The sequence below is a fragment of the Silene latifolia genome, chromosome 8 (genome assembly GCF_048544455.1).
Source record: "Silene latifolia isolate original U9 population chromosome 8, ASM4854445v1, whole genome shotgun sequence".
NCBI lineage: Eukaryota > Viridiplantae > Streptophyta > Magnoliopsida > Caryophyllales > Caryophyllaceae > Silene > Silene latifolia.
Genome location: NC_133533.1, coordinates 49,943,144 through 49,965,003, shown reverse-complemented (window position 1 = coordinate 49,965,003; position 21,860 = coordinate 49,943,144). Strand labels below are relative to the sequence as shown.

General features: G+C 33.5%; 1 protein-coding gene across 1 annotated transcript in view; it reads left to right on the top strand.

Annotated features, from left to right (window-relative positions):
* The window catches only part of LOC141594348 (cytochrome P450 72A397-like), a 41,842-nt gene extending 20,243 nt beyond the window's left edge, over positions 1 to 21,599 (top strand). Inside the window, exons 3-5 of the mRNA XM_074414426.1 lie at positions 6,971 to 7,215; positions 20,233 to 20,602; positions 21,171 to 21,599. Coding sequence (XP_074270527.1) covers positions 6,971 to 7,215; positions 20,233 to 20,602; positions 21,171 to 21,599 — 1,044 coding nt within the window. The remainder of the gene's footprint in view (positions 1 to 6,970; positions 7,216 to 20,232; positions 20,603 to 21,170) is intronic.
* The last annotated feature ends 261 nt before the right edge of the window (positions 21,600 to 21,860 follow it).

The window sequence follows — 21,860 nt, the reverse complement described above, 5'->3', positions numbered from 1 at the left end:
GGTCGGGGCACTATAAGCAACACGCTGCACTTGGGTAGGTTTCAGATAGACGACCAATTACATAACCTCATGTGAGGGAGCTTACTCACATCCATCCTATCATAGAGTAAATAGGCCAGGGCTCGGAGGAAGATCTTCAAAGTAACATGCTGAACATCATTAATCAACATGTTACTTGAAGTAGGAGATGGTCTACCGGTGAACCAAGGCATGTAGCTAGTAGCATCACGCTCAGTCAAGACATCTCTAAGATATCCCTTCTTGACTCGTGAAAGCCTCAGGTGATCGGCGAACTGGTCCATGGTCAGCTAAAAACTAGTGTTCAACAAACGGAACTCTACTGTCTTCTCCACCATAACATAAGCAAAGGAACTCATAAACTTTAAGGTCGGAAAAGGATAAGAGTATTTCCTTAGATGATATAACCCCTCCAAACCCAGAGTCTCAAAGATGTGCCTGACATCAACTTCTATTTTCAGGTCCTCTAAAATACTCACGTCGATGCACCTAGTGGGTCTCATACGACGACTCATCAACTCAACAAAAGCATCCCTTTGCTTAAAATCAGCAAAGACTATAGTAGGGTGTTCAGGAATCGGTGGAATAGTAGGCCCATGACTTCCCTCCCCCACCTTAGGCTTATCGGCTGTTGACCTCTTGCTCTAGCGGGTTGCAGCTGCAGCTCTTGGCATCTTGAATGAGTTTGTAAATAGATTAAGTGAATTAACTAGAAGGATTCAAGATAAAATCAATCACAAAGTACCCCTAAAATTTTGAGAGTAAATTTTTTAATAAGGTTTTAGGTTTTTAGAAAGATGGTGAATAAGAAAAGAATGAAGGGAAAGGGAATATAAGTCCCGAAAAATCCGTGTACTGTAGGATACTTACTCGATCGAGTAACTGCTGTAATCGATCGAGTAGACTCTACTCGATCCAGTTTCCGCTGGGCAAAATAGACAACGATTCTATTTTTCATCGAATTCGATCAAGTGACCCAACTACTAGATCGAGTAAGCCTATTCGGTCGTGTAGGCACTTGTACTTGGTCGAGTAAGTTTAAAACAAGTGACAAAAAGGCTACACATTCGATTAATTGTTCCTGCAAAATAACAACTCGTTCGGAGTCAAAGTTATACGTAGAACTCGTCACTAATTATTTCCATTCGATTACTATCAATTAACATTAACTTGCATATAACACGTTTACCACAACCAAACGTTACAAATCCTATTCTACCATATTCCAAACAACACACGATTCAATCCGACCATGACATACTTTAACTCACATATCTATTTATAACAACAATAATATTCTACTCATACTTATGCATATCAAATTCTACCATACAACATGTTCATTCTATTTTATTAAACATTACAACCTGTAATCAACTACCACTTACCCATACCTCAACTCTATTACTTACCGTGCCACAGACAATCCTGCGATCACATGTTATAATTCACACATTTACGCATATTCACAACGGTATTCTACATTATCCATATGTTAAATTCCACAACACTACATAGCGAGTTCATATCATCTAAAACACATATAGCAAACTTGTAACCCATTACCAACTTTCATGTCACCATATATCCTCGTGTATACTTCGCACACACTCCGCCGTTCATTAACATATATCTACACATGCAGACCAATGCATACACTTACACATTCCTACTCTACCACTTGCACACACAAGACATCATCTAATGCTCACATATACTTATGTTCACCTCGTATAGTACACACACATACACACATAATTTCCGACTCAACATTCTCATTCGGAGTGACTGGCTTAAACATATTGGGGCCGAGATTTTGGAATGAGGGCGCCTTCTCACCAAAATCAAGCAATTTCAAGGGACTCCCAACACACATACACCAGGTTCATTTTATTAGACTCACTACGTTCATTAGGTTCATTGGTTACAGGTACCAAAATCGTCGCTTGGATACCACTTTGTAACAACTCCATCTACCAAGGAGCCTTAACAAGATCTTCCCCAGCAGATAAGGGTGTTACCATCTCGGTTGCCCAAGGAATACTAAATATTAATCGTCAATAAAAGAACAATTAAGTTTATTACAAGTTATCTCAATAAAAGAAAGGTACAACTGATAACAAACAATCAACTACGTGATACTATCCACGCCATGAATCTTGATAGACTCATCCCTCCTAAGCACCCAGCTAAGCTCTATATATCAACACTTGTTAATTCTGACTGCTCATAATGGATCACGACAAACACAGCACAAGACGAAATATGGACAACACCACACAAGCTTAGTGACTGAATAACAACATAAAACACAAGGTACATCATACACAAATCCAACCACACTTCCAATTACCCACCACTCATCTGACTACCCGAAGGTAAAGTCCTGCCAGAATATCTGTCGCAACAGATATTCCACACCTCCACTGGGGGACCGCAGCCTTTCTCACCTAAGCCCCGCTCATCTTCACTTAGCGAAAACCCATATTCCATAATGTGCACATCACCTCTTGTGGAGGGTTCCACAAGGGGCAAATCAAAGGCGTGGAGCCACTCTCGCACGTGACTCTACTCAGCCGATGGTGCACCTCGCGAACCACAGACACATAACAATAACAACAACCAATTACACTACCAACAATACCAACACCAACTAATCAACACAACCGACATACCAAACAATCAACAGTACTGAGTAGGAAAAACCTACCTTTAGCAATCCTCAACAACACCGCATATGACCGTATGACGACAAGCAACCACCATTACCACCAATTACAAACAGTATGACAAACCTTATTACTACCAATTACAACCATAACCAAAACTAAGAAAAACAATGATGATGGTGATGATGACTTACCTATACTCAGCGTTCCAGCGACAAGAACGCTACCCGGCTCATGCTTCCCATCCCTATTGTGTCTCAAAGCTCAAAGGGTTCCAAGGAATAAATGTTGGTGAAGGAGAGTGATGTATCGACGATTAGGTTTAGGAGAAATGAAATGAAAATTAATTTTCGGTTCATGACTTCACGATTTATATTTTACCACTGAACTCCACTTACTCGATCGAGTATGAGAATTACTCGATCGAGAGGCCTCTACTCGATCGAGTCACAGAGCTACTCGATCAATAGCCTATGCTAGATCAAGCCTCCTAATCCCAAAGGTTACTCTGACGTAAGATTGAACTAATAAGGCTTCCAAAGGTTTAGACATGTGTTTAAGTCAGTCAACGAGGCGGGTATTACAGTTCGGTTTTTACAAAATGTTCATATCTCCCTCATTTCTTCGTCATTTTGCGCGTGACCTACGCTTAGAATCGTAAGAGAACAAGCTATCACCTCCATTTAGAATAACATCAATATCATTTATGAATCTCAAGTTATAACAGTTTTAAGACGACCCTTCTATAAACGGATATTGCAACAACTCTATTTTTGTTCTAAACGACTTAGACACCAACAATGCAAACAATGACAACTCAATGCTCCTACAACCAGTATCCTAGGTGCGCTTTTATCATACCAATATGTAAACTAAACATAACATTAATATACTACACATGCTAGAAGTCATCTTCATCCTTTATTACTACATTTATGCTGATACTTCCCAATCAAATAATACTCACCACATCTCATCAATATGAAATTAAAACCAAACAACATCACAACTCGGTACTATTCACATTGTTCTTCCACTTACTCATGTGAATTTTATTACTCATCAAAATCACCACATTAGTTCACATATCCACATTAATGCACATAAACTACCACACTATACAACTTTCACAATACATACCACATAGCATACATTTTACCCCACTCTCATAACTCCCCTGTAGTTACCGGTTCGAGATTGTAAAGGCCATAATGCGATTTCAGGATGTCTCCTAAACCTTTGCGGTAGCTCTAAACAATCTCTACCCAGGTTTTTTTTATTTGACACCCTATATTTATTTTGTTCATTGGTTTAGATTCCAAGATCGTTGCTCTAATACCACTTTTTAACACCCCCATTAACTAAAGAACCTCCATCCAGACCTTCCTTAATAAATAGGGATGCTACCATCTCACTTGCCCGAGGTAATATATATCAAATTGACAATAAACGAACAACTAAAACTTTATTAATTAATCTTTTAAATGCTGATACAAGACTAAAACCAAAAGTAACTATATACGGTCTCATATACAAATACCAAAACTACGATAGTCAGAACTAAGCGAACTCAGCGGTGACTTGCTCCCTCCAAGGACCCCAGTCAAAGCTCGCAGCAACCTCCAACACCTGATAATACTACCTGATCACCTTTTGCCGGCAATATCATATGAATCACCGCAGAGACACAATAGAAAGGAAAACATAACACAACAGCACACAATGTCAGTAACAGCATATGAAAGAGGGAGAACTATAATAACACACAAAATACATCATATAAAATAATACCATCCTACCTCACCCGTACTCTGTAAAAATCTGGGCTAAACCGCAGCACACACCATAATGGTTCTCATCGCAAGGGGTAACCAACCCCTGCCGATGCCAGACCGTAACACTGGTCATCAAAATCCCCACTCATTCCAACGAGCTAACCTAACTCATTAATGTGCACATCCCCCTTGTGACGGAAGTCACAAAGGGCGAAACATGGGGTGAAACCATCTCCCGACATATCTCCAAAATATCCATTCCCGCTCCTTCAACGTTCATCAATCTCAACCATCATGATAATATAATCACAATGACAAACAATCACAACAATACAATCAATCACAAACTGTATTAAGTAGGGAAACCCTATCTTTTTGCAATCTTTCCCCCACACAAGCAATCAATAGCAATTCTCCATGAAACCGTCACCTACACACAATATTTGTATACCATCACCATAAACCCTAATCAAACATCCATAAGAACATTATTTCCCCAAATCTCAATCCTAGGGTTTGATCACAAAAGAAACTGATTATAAACTTGGATTAGAAACTTACATTGAAAGATTACTAAAGAAGTTGAAGATCGAAACCCTAATCCAATAATCGTAACGAATCTGCTCAAAAGGATAAATAGAAGGAGGAAAGAAGAGTTTAGGAGAGTTTAAGAGGACTTTATGGTTAAAACAATGAGTAGAAATTAATTAGCCGACTTATAAACTTTCTCCTTAAACACAAAAATTAACCGTAAAATTAACTCTCAGACCGGCCACTCGATCGAGTGTCTCACTCCACTCGGCCAAGTGGCACCTACTTGGTCGAGTGCCTAGAAAACTCGACCGAGTGACACCAAGTGAGAGACCTCCCAACTCCCAAACTCACGCTCAAGCTGTCATACTCATCCGAGTAATGCACACTCGGTCGAGTGTGCCCTCTACTCGACCGAGTGCCACAGTACAGAAATACAAAGTATTACATTAACACAAGAAGGATGTTTAAGTATATTACTTGAGAAACTTAATTGAGTTTAAAGCTTGCAAGTGAAAATTGCAGGTTTAAGTCACAGTAAGAAGTATTGTTGCATAGACACAACTACTTGGTTTGATGTGAAATAAGTAACATAAAGAACGGTAAAAGAAAATAAACAAATAATCGTTATTTTAATGCATTTTTTTAGAAATGTACTCAAACTACTAAAACCCTTAGAATGAAAATAACATCCTAACCAACTTAGGTTGAACTCAAACTTAATTAAAGCAGCTCCGTTTCAAAGTAGTTTTCTATCTTACAGGTTTACAAAGTCTTGTCAGTCGTTCACTTTAATGAACATGGAGATCACAATTATGACCTAAATACGAGATCACGAAACATGTTCAAATGCCACAGTACAACAAACTGATTCTAGGAGATTACAGCTTTTAAAACAAGTGAAGGCTTAAAAAAAACCTTATTTTGCAAACACTTAAGAAAAATAAGGATTTAAATGCACAATGATATGCAAAGTTTATCTCAATAAATGTACTTAAAAGTCTTACTAATAAATGAGAACAACGAAGCGAGAGACTATTTATAGAGAAGGAAGTATGTAAAGGCTAAAGTTCAACACACTCTTTCACTCTATTGTCCTAGAGACAAAGGTGTATAATCTCATTTCAGAAAACTCTTTATGAAATCTTAGGTTTGCAAGGCTCAAGCGAGCCGTCCCTTTCAAAGGCAAAGAGGTTTTCTATAAATTGTTTGGGAATTACAAATTTTACCATTAATAGTAAAAGCAAATTACCCAGTTTTTGCATTAGGATTTTTAACAAGATTTTCTTTTGAATCCACTTACAAGCAAGCTCATTTGGTTTTTCTAATTTGAAATAAGGCATCTTTTGAAAGTCAGAAAACTTTAATAAGAATAATACTTGTTATATTTTTGGAAAGTTTCTCCTTTAAGTTGAACCAGAAACCACAGTAGCCTGTGGTTTTGTAAAGACTATGACACTTTGAACAAGTTACATAATCAAGCGTACATTTAGCAAACTTAGGCAATCTTGATTCTTGATTATCTTCATTGAGCATCCTTGACAAATAGATTGAGTGCTTCAAGTCTACAATAGAAACTTAAGATGCACATAATTAAATGGTTAAAGACTTGACATCATCAACCAAGCATAGTCCTAACACTCTAAATATTTAATTTAATAGTAAAACATAGATATCAATAAATAAGTTTTTGATCTAATTAGTAAGAGAGTGTTCCGTATGAGCATATCCTAAACAAACACGGAGTGTTACCACTCCCAACTTCAAAAATAAAAGTAACAAAAGTAAGACACCAGCTAGACTCACGTAATCGTTTTGCCTATAAACCAAGGGATGATGATCAAATTATTGGTCTAACTATTTATAAAATTTTGAAACTATATTATCTACACCAACTTCTTTATTTGAGAATTGGATATGTTTGACTTAATTAGTTAATTAACAGGAATAGTATAGTCATATTCACATTTGTTCCAGATGACATTGCCAGCATTTTACACAAGCGTTGTTGAAATAGTGAACAAGTGGGATAACTTATTACGGACAAGTAGTTCACGTGAGATAGATGTCTACCCATATCTCACTAGCTTGACCGGAGATGTAATTTCTCGAATTGCATTTGGTAGCACATATGTTGAAGGAAGAAAAATATTTGAACTTATCCACGAACAACAAAAATGCATTGCTCCCCTTGTCAACTCTATTTATATTTCCGGATGGAAGTAAGTATATGTACATTATTTCTGCTTTATGCTCTATATTTTTTTAATGTTAAGAGATACTTACTCCTCTAATGAATATAGTCTAAATATGGTGTTAGAGGGCATTGAAGAAAAATAATATAATTCATATATAACCTTTCATATTTTTGCTTATAAATAAAAAAATATATTTTTTTCTTAGTTTTTAAAGGTTTACCTTCAATATTTAAAAATAAAATAGATATAAATTTTAGTAAAACTAGTTAGTTATAGTTAATTATGCATGAACAACGTTTTGTAAATAAATTTGTGACTGATCAAATAAAATATTAATTAAAAAACAGTTAATCGAATAATGCAACAATCAACATTAAGTTCTAAAATTATATCATTTCGTGATACGTTATGTTTCAAGTCAATTAATATTTGTTCAAAATGATGTATATAGAATTTTATGCAACTTTTAATTTCTTAAGTATAACGTGTGGTATTTATCTGTCAAACATATAGGGTCCAAACTCAATTTATTCCATTGTTTTGGTTGTGTCTTGCATGTGCTATGTGTAAAACATATCTATAGGAAATTTGCACCTTTTGCTTTTTTAAACAAATATATATATATATATATAATGATGTTTAAGAGTTTAGCTGTAAATAAAATAGGTTAAACTCTCAAATATTATTATTTTGAGTTTTAAGTTCAAAGTATTTAAAAGATAATATATATAATATTGGGATATTCTACGTGGTGACCCCGTCTATTTTTATTTTCCACATGGTAACCTCATTTTCACCAAAAACGTCTTTGACTAGCTATAACTCACAATTATGAGTTCCGAAAGCGAAGATTTTATTTTTTTCAAATCAAAAATATCATAAACGCGGTCAATATGGAAAAACAATGTCGCATTCGAAATTCATTACAAAGAGGAACAGTCAACAAAGTTTAAAGTTTGACTGACCGTAATTCTTGCCACGAGTTCAGAAAATGAAATCTTTTTTTTTCCAGATCAAAGACCTCGTAAAGCATATCAATTTTTTTTTTTAAATAGCCGCTTTCAGAACCATGGATCGTGATATATGGCCATTCAAAGGCGTTTTTGTTAAAACTGAGGTTACCATGTAGAAAATAAAGAAACACGCGGTTAAAAACGAGGTTAACATGTAGAAAATAAAATAACCGTAATTATTTAATGTAAATTTATAATAAAATTTATTAAAGTATAATTAATATTTTGCTGAAATGTATGCATCATTTATTACGTTCATATTAGTGATTAGTTGTAATTAACGCTTGTCATTAAGTTTGTATACGACACGTGGACATCCACAAGTGTTTCAACCAATATGTATATATATATATATATATATATATATATATATATATATATATATATATATATATATATATATATATATATATATATACACACACACACACACATATATATATAAGGATCAAGTGAGTCCACCAAAAATTCTTGAGTCCATAAGTCCTCTTTAGGGCCCTTGGATGAGGGAGATGGAAGGCTTAGATTGAAAAGAAAAAGTAGGGGATTAATACTAAAAGAAGGGGATTGATGCTAGTTAATCACTTTCCCTCTCTACCATCACTAATCAAACCCTAATTTCACTATATGAGCCTTCTTTTTCCACTCACTTCTCTCTCATATCACAACAAATATCATTCATCTCATCTGTCTAAAAACCAAATAATAAAAAAAACTTAAAAAACATTTCCCTCCTTTCTTCCTCACTCACTCACCCGCCTACCACCACCAACCACCTTACACCCACCAACCACGAACCGACCACCGCGCACCACCACTAGCCGACACCGACACCAACACCAACCGACCACCACACACTTACTCCCCGACCACCACGCACTTGCTGCTGCCCTCCTCGCCGCAACAACAACTAAGCCTGCAACAACAACAATCGACCACCTACTTCGTCGTACCACCACAACCTGACAACAACAATCCACCCTTTTTTGGCCAGATCTGCTTCCTCGTCTCCCCTTACCCTCACGACCCTCCTCGGCAGCCACCACCAACATCATCCGACACCACCACCACGAACCACCATGATGCCACGACGCACCATCACACCCACGCAAACAGACATCCACAACAGCGACAACAATGTGACCACCATCGCCTCTTTCAACCACCACCAACACCACCACCGGCCGACGCCACCCATAACCATCATTTTTATAAATCTGAATTTTTTCTTCAAAAAACGAGCCACCAATAACCAGATCTGGCCACCTACTCCGCCGCACCACCAAAATCACACCACCTGATACTGTTGCTACCGCCCTTACACCTCCACAACCACCACCGCCCAACACCACCCATAACCACCATTTTTTTTAAATCTGATTTTTTTTTAAAATAAAACAAGCCCCCAATAACCAGATCTGACCACCTACTTCGCCGCACCACCACAATCACACCACCTGATACTGCTACTACCGCCCTTACACCTCCTCCTCCTCCGCCGCTCTCATGCCGCCACTTCGCCTCACATCCGATTATTTCTTCTTCTTTTTTAAAGTTTTCTTTTTTTTTTCTTTTTCATATTTTTTGTTGTTATTATAAAGTGTTTTTCATTTAAATTTAGATCTACTGATTTCACTTTTCTCTGTTTTGTTTTTCTTTTTTTTGATTCTTTTGTTTTTCTTTTTTTCTTTAAATATTATATTGGGGTAGGTGTATGATTTTGTTTTTGTTTTTTTTAAACTTGAATCTAATATTTTTTTATTTTGTATTTTCGGATCTTGTTATATATTTATTTTCAGTTTTACCCTCGTATTCTATATATTTTTTTTTTTCAGATTTACACTCGTATTTTTTAGATTTACACTTGCACTTGTATTTCTTTAAATTTACACTCATAATTATTTAAATTTACACTTATATTTCTTTTCAGTTACACTCGTATTTCTTTACAGTTACACTCCTATTTTTCAGATTCACACTTACGCTCGTATTTTATTAAATTTGCGCTCGTATTTTATTAAATTTACACTCATATTTCTTTAAATTTACACTCGTATTTCTTTACAATTACACTCGTATATTTTTTACAGTTACACTCATCAAATATCTCGTTTTTTTCCAGATTTACTATAGATCTTTTTGTGGGTATCAGTTGGTGTTGGAGGACGATGGTGGTGGTGGTGTTTGTTGATGGTCGGACTAAAGTTTTACTCGTAAAGGACCAAAGTTACACTCGTAAAGGATAAAAGTTACACTTTTAATGCATTAAAAATTACATTCTTAAACCTTCAAATTTACACTCGTAGACCTTCAAATTTACACTTAAATATTACATTTACACTCGTAAAGCATCAAATTTACACTCGTGACATTTTAAGATTATATAAATTCAAATTTTTATATAGAAAATTGCCTAAAAAATCAAATTTACACTCTTAAAGTATTATATTTACACTCGTAAATCATCAACGTTACACTCGTAAAATGTTGAATTATATAAATTCAAAATTTCCGTCGTAAAAAAATCAAAATTACACTCTTAAAATATTACATTTATACTCGTAAAACATCAAAGTTACACTAGTAAAATGTTAAAATCATATAATTTCAAAATTTCCGTCATAAAAAAATCAAAATTACTCATAAAATATTACATTTACACTCATAAAATTTCAAAGTTAGACTCGTAAAATGTTAAAATTATATAAATTCAAAATTTTCATCACAAAAAAAAATCAAAAATACACTCTTAATATATTACATTTACACTCGTAAAATGTTGAAATTGTAAAAATTCAATTTTTTGCATACAAAACCGCCATAAAATCTGTCACTAAAAAAAATCAAATTTTCCGTCACAAAAAAATGAAAGTTAAACTCATAAGACTCATACAATATTACATTTGCACTCATAAAATATGAAACTCAAAACTGATTAATTAGGGGCTAGAGAGAGAACGAAAATTAATTAGTGCATAGAAAACTGATTAGTGATATTTTTTTTTTCAATCTCAACCATCCATTTCAATCCAACCATCCACATTTTTTTCGTTTTATTTTTGGTACTCCTTAATCAATAACCTCTCCATCCATTGAGTCCATCCAATGGCTCTTAGAGGGACTTAGGGACTCAATGGAAAATGAGGAAACATAAGAACTCATCTCTCTCTCTCTCTCTCTCTAAACACTAGTCAGATTTTATGCCTATCAATGGACCTTATCAAAGGGGTATCCCACCCGAATATCGTCTTCGGTTCAGTGGAGTATTACGTACCCCCACTTGAAGAACGCAACGTCCTCGTTGCGCCTGGCAGCATCTGACCGCAACCGAGCCAAACCCTGAATCCTGCCTCGCTAGGTTGGTGACCCGGATAGTCCAGTCCACAGGCTCACTAGCCGGTCGTAGGGCTGCTCTGATCCCACTTGTAAAGTTTAAAATAAATAATATAATTCCAAATTAGGCACCACAAAAATTCATGGTATCTTAAAATCCATTATTCTTTCCATAAAAATAATCTATACCACTGTAAAATATAAAAACTAATTATTTCATCTTTAATATCAAAATAATCGATTTAAACATAAAATCAATATACCAACTAAATAGTTCCCAATTTGACAAAATAAAATTATGAATAGTCAAAATAATATATAAGCATCATAAATTCCATATCTTAACAACTTCAAAAATCCTATACCAATTTAATTCATCATAAGATGCTAAAAACTTAATAATACATACAACTACAACAATTAGATCGTGTAAATCCCCTATAAAAACTAATGCAAAACAATGGTGGAAACATTGTCGACTTGGAATTAAAAACATAAAGATAAAAGTTCTAAATATTTTAAAATCAGAGTGCATAAAATTCTCAAGGATAAAAAAAATAAACAAATGGTCAAGTCTAAACAATTGTCACTTTTATAAAAAGCGCGAAAATAAAGAAAACCTCCAAAAGTGTTCAAGACTAAAACCATAAACGAAAGCAGAAAAATAGAGTAGGATCTGCTAACTACTCGCTAGCTGACACAGAAATCTCCAGCAAAGCTAACACCTGTCATGTTATAAACATAACAGTCACAATCAGTTGGGAGTAACTCAACGTCCTCCCAGCCATATCACATGATATAAATGTTACAGCAGTAATAATATATCAAAAATAGATTGAAACATCAAAACATATGTAACGAAAATAAGTTACCAAACTCATGCTTAGGATAAACGTGTTGTATGCCTAAAAGCAAAATTCCTCAAATGACAGAATCGACATAATATTGTTCAGGCTAGATATTTAACATTAGCTATACTACTTGACACCGCATCATCTTATACTAGTTTCGGGAACCTAGTGTCACGCAAAGGTGACCAACTCCAGGTTCACTCACGAGACAACAAGCTATAATAGGACACGTCTTACCACACAATGCGAAGTCCTAGTCTAATTACATGTACATGACTCTACGACAATCTGTACCGCCCGCAGGATACCCAATCATATAGCTGTATAAGAACCCGTATGTCTTAGTTCATATTCTTTGCCCTTACTTTAATTATTCCAAACTTAAAAATATCTCAAGGATAGTATATTATTCAAATGTTCGTAAGTGAAATACACTTTTCTTTTTCAAAACAAAAAACTTAAACTTTACTTCCAAAAGTATAAAATTAATTCAAGGACTTTAAAAGAGATAAGTCACTGTAATTAAAACTTAAAACTATCAAATGACTTAAAATACTTTAGTAAAGATATATTATTTAAGCCTTAATGAGACGGAGTTCTAAAACAGTTTCTAAAACAGAACATCATCACCTTACAATTCATAATTAAATACAGAAAAATCGAAATGACGCAAGGCCAACTCTCATGATTTTCTATAGCTCTTGGCTACAACTTTCATTTTAAAACAAGCTTCAAAGGACGAAAGTATCAGGAGTCTAAAAATTCATTTCTAAAAATTGTCCGAAAACATCACCCATAATGTTTCAGTTCAGTATAAAAAATATTTTAAGGCAAGGAAAAATTTTAAATATAACAAGACATTATTAATTTTATGTGAGAAAAGGATTAGCCACTGTGTCAAAAGAAAAATATAATTTACAAACGTAACTTTGAGAAAAAGTCAGAAACGCGGTTTACAGGAGACATGTTCACAAATAATTTATTTTGAGCAAACCGTTCATTGGAATTTAATGAAATTTGTTGTGAAAATTCTAGACTTGAAAATAATAAGATTCTCTTATCAAATGTTTTGCAGATTCGAAATAAAAATAGCCGATATGATTTTTACAAACAGACTGTTAGATTTGATAGATTTTACGATGATTTTCACCAAACCTTGTAAAATACTTATTAAATCGAAATTATGGTTTCAAGACCTAACATATTTACACACAACCTAATACTCCATGTCTCTACCACATATTAAATTTTAGTGAATAAATCATTTGATTTATTATTTTAAATATAATTAAAACTGTTCAGTATTACTCTTTTTGCAATAATTGCAACAACTTTATAAATTCTAAAATAAATACTATAATTCCAAATTAGGCACCACGAAGATTTATGCTATCTTAAAATCTATAATTCATTCCAGAAAAATAATTTATACCACTGTAAAATATAAATACTAATTATTTCATCCTTAATATCTAAATAATCGATTTAAACATAAAATCAATATACCAACTGAATATCTCTGCCAATGCCAGGCCGAGAGTTCAAGACACTTGTTTTTTAAATGTAAATACTCTCTTAAGGTGCTATCCTCGGTTCTGAGCTGGTGTGGTGTCTCCTCTGCATCCTCGCATCTGCACGGCTTGCTAGTCAAAGCCCATAGCCTGAAACCCAGAAACCATTGGCGAACTCGTTGGTTCGGTTGCTGTATAGCTACTACGGTCTACTGCTTGTGGCGCGAAAGGAATAGAAGAGTCTTTGACAGCCGAGAGCAAGAGGCTTGTAGTCTTACTAGGGAGATCCAAGTTCTTACTTGTTTTATTCTGCTTAATAAATCTCAAACTTCGGTCCAGGATGAAATATAGAGGCGTTTAATTAGATAGTTAGCTTTTCCTTTGTTAACCCCTTAGTGGAAATGTTTGTAAGGAATCCCTCACTCATGTATTCTTGTTTTTATATATGAGAAATACCTTTCTTGCAAAAAAAAAAAAAAAAAAAATATACCAACTGAATAATTTCCAATTTGACAAAATAAAATTATGAATAGTCAAAATAATATATAAGCATCGTAAATTCCAGATCTTAACAACTTCAAAAATCCTATAGCAATTTATTTCATTATAAGATGCTAAAAATTTAATAATACATACAACTATTGCAATTAAATCGCATAATACCGGATAACGCCGTAGTTACCTCTATTCACTATCCGAGTCGACAAGAGATTCATCTTCATAAGGATCCCCTCTATAGCCTTGATAACGATCACAAGAATCAACCGAGTCCATGCCTCTACTCAATTTTGCGCATCAAATCAACAGTCAACTTCGATCGAATCCAAACTTGAATTAAATTAGGAAAAATAAGAAGTTTAAATGAAGTTATAGATAAGTCTAAATAAAAAAGCAAAAAGGTAAGCACATACGTAGAAATTACGAAATAAAGAAGCTGGTAGGCAAGTACATACCTAAACTATTACGTACAATGTCTGAGATGAGAATTGATGTACCTCTCACGGTACTTTGTTCAGAGAAAGGAGGTAGGGTTTGTTTTTAGTATGATATGTGAAAGAGTTAAATAAAATACCTTAAATTAGAAGAGTTTAGATGTTATTAAAATAAGGAAAATAAAGTAATAAAATCTTCTTGTTACACTCCTATCCCATTAGGCCGGTTAAACTAAGCTAACAAATCCAAATATCTTTTTTATTTTAAATAAAGTAAAAAATAAATAGGATATAAAAACTATCTTATATGTTTTGTTAAATACAAAGTAAGTAAGTGTATAAAGTACCGTGTATTTACAGTTACAGGATCCATATGGTGATAGACTAAAAATCATTTTTTCATTTTATAAATATATGACATATAAATAAAAGTCGATCCATTTATAAAATCGGAATAAAAATAAACCAAGTAGGGTTTTAAATAAATTATTAAATCAAATCGTAAATCAAAGAATAAAAATTATAATCTCATGAATAAAATAAAATATATGAGATTTAAAATTTAGCGGGTGTTACAATATCCTCCTCTAAAAAAAGAAGTTTCGTCCTCGAAACTTGAAGGTAGAAAACAAAAGTTAAAGAATGAGGTCTTCTTAAAACATTACAGCTGAAAAACTGTTTTGAAAAAAAGTCATTGTTGAGGTAAAAACCATCATTTAAACCAGTTTCAAAGTCAAACTATAGAAATCACCTGTCTAATATCTTGGTATGAGAGAATATCCGTCGCGAACAAGAATTATGTAGTGCAAGATAAGGGCAAGTCAACATTTGAAAATTCATTTCAAAACCGTGCATTAGAAAATACGTAAATGGTCATTAGACGTCTTTAACGACAAATCCTAACATTCACCAATGTCGGAATCCAAAATATGTTGTGTAAATTTTACTTAAAATTTGGACAAATCCAAGTTGTAAATATACATAATTTTTGGGAGTTTTTCGAGGCGTCCAATAACTTTACTGAAAACATTTCCGTAATATCTCAAAACTGTTTTTAAGACATTTTGAAACAAAATAAAAGTTAAACACTAACCAATAATCAAATTAAAAGTGAAACTTGAAGGTTTGAAATCAAACCTCAAAGATGTTAATATCTTCATAATAACACAAATTTTGTATTAGTCAAAATTCTTGTATAAAATGGACATACCCAAGGAAAAAGTTTAGCGATTAGTCAAAACAAAAGTTTTCAAACTTGAAGGGTCGAAAAAGATGACAGGAGCTGGAGCAATTAGATGTTCGAGAGAGGAAAATGGAAGAAGAAAAAAAAAACTGAGCCTTACAAAACTCTCTCAAGGGTTATAGGAAAGGTTAGTCATCTCGACATTCTTGGTATGACTCATCTATGAAACTCAAGGTTTCCCATTTTCATCATAACCATACCAAGTTTATCAATACTAAGCAACTAACTTGTCAAATTCAGAGTTGCCAAACTACCTAGTCTATATCCTTCAAGGTTATCGATTTAGACAATTTCCATCAAAAATTTTACATAACTGATCCTTCTCTCAAACATCATAGTAAAAACACGTCAAACACTTTAACTTCCAACTGACTAACCAAATTTATCAAGTTATCAAATCTATAAGATTGGTCAAGGTATGAAACAACACACTGAAATTACCGTAGAGCATTACGAGAAATCTTTTAAACTAAAAGCGACATTAGCCTCTAACATCCACAAGTACCATCTAACAGGGATAAAGGTCTCTTGGCAGTCCATCAAATTTCTAATCATAACATTGTAGCACCTATGGGTTACTAGCTCAACAAGTCCATAATGTTTACGATGATCTAAAAGTCCTCAATCGAAAATTTCCTTTCAGGAATTTAAACCAATATATTCCACAAAGCATCTCCATTACAAAGGTTAAAACATCACGATACGATAAGTACAAAATCCTCAACTTTCAGATCTTAAATTTCACAAGTAAACACAATCAATCCAAACTACAATTGTGCAAAGATACTTCTTTTTCTCAAGATTAGCACTAATCAACCCAAAAAAAAGTTAAGTAATAGCACTAAGAGCTCATAGGTTACATCCTTACATCAAAACTCAATGATTTATATCCATAAGAGTCGAAATTGAGATTATTCTAAGACAACAAATAATGATACACTGCTACTATATAAGCCTCTAACACTTTTAGTGTCCAAAATATATAAACTACCTATAATCCAAAACCAACAAGTTAAGCCAAGAACCTATCTTCATAATCCACTTGTCATCATTCAAGTTAATCCTCAATGAATAAAAGCTCTTGCTAGATAGGCACTAGAGATAAAACCCACTATTCTGAAACCATAAGTAACAAGGTTTCACTAAAGCTCAAACGCACTTAACTTTCATCATTGTTCACCAAGCAATGACCAGTCTAACCAATGAATCTCAAGAGAATAAATAGCAAAAGGAGAAGAATCGCAAACAGGGATTCTTATTCACCAGAATAGGAAATAAAGGTTTGTAAGTATGAAGGAAGAGGAACCCTGATCGCAGGCTAACAATATCTCGGATCAAAGAAGGAATATTCGGGCTTCCAGAGTTGCAAGGGGCTCACCGGATCGCTCCATCTTCTTGCAGAGAAACAAACACAACGGTCTTGGGTCATTTTATCTAACGGATCAACCGTGTAATTACTCAGGGTGAACTACACCATGATGGAACTTAAGTCTACTCTCGGCCAACTGGTCTGCGGCTCGAGCACAACTCAATCTTGGCTGGAACCACCATTGTCTCTTCCTTGTGGCATCAAGTTCTCCACGTGGTTAGCTAGGTTGTTGAGCGAGTTTAATATCACCATAATGATCGCGTTCTGGTCCGGAAAAACACCAAGTTCACATCCACCTTCTTTCTTCTTCTTCGTCGAAGAAATAAAACATAGATTCAATGCTAGTCATTGATTTTGCAGGAACACGACTAACTAACATCCAAGTCCTTATGATTTCTACCAATCTCTCACTAAATCATTTATTTAGTCAAATCTTTTATTAGGCATATTCCTAAAGACCAATGCGTTAGCGTCAGAAGCAGTGATGCTCTGATACCAACTGTAACACCCCGGACCAAACCTAGGGTCGGGAGCGGTCACTCACGGTAGCTTGCCTAGCTGTGAACACGGCCCACATATCAACACGAGTCCTTTCCAATGTATTTTGACCTCACTCATGCGCATCCTGCAAACCTTCCCAGAAGGTCACCCATCCTAAGACAACTCTCAGCCAAGCATGCTTAAATCTAGAGTTCTTTCGCATGGATAACCAGAAAAGAAAGTGCACTTTGTTGATATGAGTAGTACTTTCAATCCCCTTAAGAACTAATCAGATTTTAAGCCTATCAGTGGACCTTAATAAAGGGGTACCCTAACCGAATATCGTCTTCGGTTCAGTGGAGTATTACATTGGTTGTGTCTTGCATGTACTATGTGTCAAACATATCTATTAGAAATTGGCACATTTTTTTTGGAAACAACTATGGAGTATATGTAATGATGTTTAAAATTTTACCTATAAAAAAAATAGGTTGAACATTCTTAAAGATTATTTTTTAAGGTTTAACATCAAAATATTTAAAAAATATGGAGTAATATATAAAATATTTAACTAAAAGTAATATCTAGTTAGCTATAATCAATGTTGTTTTATATTGACGTATACATATTTAATTGAAAATATTAAAGAAAAATTTAATATTTGTTTTACTTTTTCATATCGTTTATAACACTATTGTACTTAATAATCATTACTTTTGTTTTGGTTATTCAAATGCACTCGTGATCACTGTGCACATACATACTCGTTATCACATTATTTAAACCCTCTCAAAATCATATGTGTGATTAATTTGTCGCAATATAATTTTTTCCTTTCTACACTATGAAAACTTATCTTTTAGTAGTCAGCTTGAAGTTTTGTTTGTAATAAATATAGTGAATCTTCCAAATATATTTTTCTTAATGCATTCAATCGTTTAGGTTTTATAATTTTCTCAAAATTTTTTTACGTAATCGTAAAACATTGTGAGACAATCACTTTAATCGTCTATGCATATCACAATACAAAGCGTCTCTTATAGACGGATATCCGTCTATAACTATAGACGGACCAAATATCCACCCACTTTAAGTAAAATGGGTCAAATGTCACCACCTTAATGCCAAATGTCACCAGTACCATTTCCATGTGATGAACTACCAGTTGTGGCTTAGGAAATGGCACTGGTGACATTTTGCCCGCTTTGCTTAAATTGGGTGGATATTTGGCCCGTCTATATAGCTATAGACGGATATGCGCCGTCTATAAGGAGAATTTGTGATCACAGTATTTCAATAAATATAATGAAAATTGTACTCTATTGAATGCATTTTTTGTAATAAACCCAATGATTTACATTTTAGAATTTTTGTCAAAATATTTTTTTATAAATTTTGAACCAAATAACCGTAGTTTATTGATATAATTTTATAATAACATTTAATAAACTATAATTAATACTTTTCTCAGATTAATACTGCATTTATTAATGTTCATATTTAATGATCAGTTGTAATTAATAATGGTACTTAAACTTGAAACTCCACGTGGCGCATCCACAACGTTTTAACCCAATTATATATATATATATATATATATATATACATATATATATATATACATACATATATATATATATATATATATATATATATATATATATATATAAAGATAATACAGAGTCAATTATCGAGATAGTTTAAGATAAAGAGTAATTAGTGAAATTATATCAGTAGAATTAGGTCAAAAATTATATATTTTCTTAATAAGTCTGTTTATATTATCTTACACATTCTTAATCTTATATACTCCTTATATTGTATGTCACATATACTTTATATGTATTCTCTAACATATAAAATGAAATAACACATATCAATATAAAATTTCATGAGTATTATATCTACATATAGTAAGAATGTCCATAACCAATTGGTAATGAAATGAGGGGGCTATTAGTGGTCAACCCCCTATCGGTCAACTCTCAATATATCTTTTGATTTTTGCTTATAATTTGGAAAAAAAATCTACTTTATTCTATTGCTTCATTATCTGATTTTTTTTAATTACAAATAGTGGTTAAAGACTATTTATTACTCCTATATAATATACATATCTTAATCAGAAAAACAATTTTAGATTTTACATCTAGACTATTATGAAGATAACATATGAAGTACAAAATATGAAGTATCTTAACATTTTTTACTATAAAAAAACCCTTTTGGTTAATTTCATAATATATTATACAAAGGTGTAGTTTTACGTGTTTCTTATTTGTCTAATACAAAATCGTCAATTCATATAGATATGTGCCAACAAAGACCAACAAGATGATTAGAGATAAGAATGCAGAAATAGAAAATCTATTGAAAAAAATAATTGACAAAAAAGTGAAAGCAATGAAGAATGGAGAAGGAAGTAAGGATGACGTATTGGAGATTCTAATAGAATCTACGTCAAAAAAAGAGAAAAAGTTGAGAATGAGTTTTCGGGATTTAATAGAAGAATGCAAGTTGTTCTATTTTGTTGGACATGAATCAACCTCTTTGCTTTTAGTATGGACAATGATTTTATTGAGCAAACATCAAGATTGGCAAAACCGAGCTCGTGAAGAAGTTCTTGCAACATTTGGCGCGAATCCACCTGATTTTGAAGGATTAAACCGTTTGAAGATAGTAAGTGATCCTCACTCATTCCTCTTTATATCTCTTTTATCAGTTTTTTTGTAAATCTTATGACATATGACGACTTTAAAATTCATGCACCTTATTATATTGTTGCTATCATTAAATGGGCTATACTCCGTATAAGTTATTATTGTCCGTTGTACGCCATACACCAATTTTACTACTCATGGCGATTAATTTAGTTTTAACTTTTGGAAATAAATATTAATTTATTAGTTAAAGCTTATTCAATACTCTCAATAGATGATCAGGCTAGTAAATAAATTCAATATCATTCAACACAAAGTTTCTTCCCATAATATAGGGGAACATGAGCTAGCATGTGGACAACATCGTGAATGTCTATATGCCCACTAAAATACTTAGTTATTCAATAATATGTACCTAAAGGTAGTGTTAGATGAATAAGATAATAAAATCTATATCAAATAAAAAAGGCACGTAGCGGCTAAGTGATAATATGAAAGTGTCAAAAGTTAATAAATATTTACACCTAACTATAGGGTTCAAATCATTAACAACTTAAAATATACTTGTATTTTTTCTCCTTTAACAGATAAAAATGATCATACATGAAGTGTCAAGATTATATCCTCCGGTGCCATCGGTTATTCGAAGAATAAAAGCCGGCGGTGCAACATTAGGAGGACTATATCTACCGGAGGGAGTATTACTTGGCATGTCTATTATCCATGCTCATCATAATCCTAAATATTGGGGAGAAGATGCCAAAGAATTTAAACCGGAGAGATTTTCTGATGGCGTCGGGAAAGCAACCAATGGTACCAATACATTCTTACCATTTGGTTGGGGTCTCCGCAATTGCATTGGACAAAACCTTGCACTCATAGAAACTAAGATGGCATTGTCCGTCTTCTTGCAAAAGTTTGCATTTGAGCTCTCACCATCGTATTCTCATGCTCCTACAGGTGTTATTACTCTTAAGCCTCAACATGGAGCTCATCTCATTTTACGTCGAGTTTAGTGATATAATCTATTATTATTTATGTAACAATTAAACTTTGAAAGCGTTACCCGTCTATTATCAAATAAGATATAGTGAAACATCTATACATACATTAAAAGCAAAACAGTTTCTCCTATTTGGCGTTGATTATTTTATCTGTATGTAGTGGGACGTCGATTAGAAACACTATTTTAGACCAATTTATTAAGATTGCTACATTTATTGGACTATTATTTTGGAAAAACTAGCACATTAAACTAACTATTAAAACCCACCTTA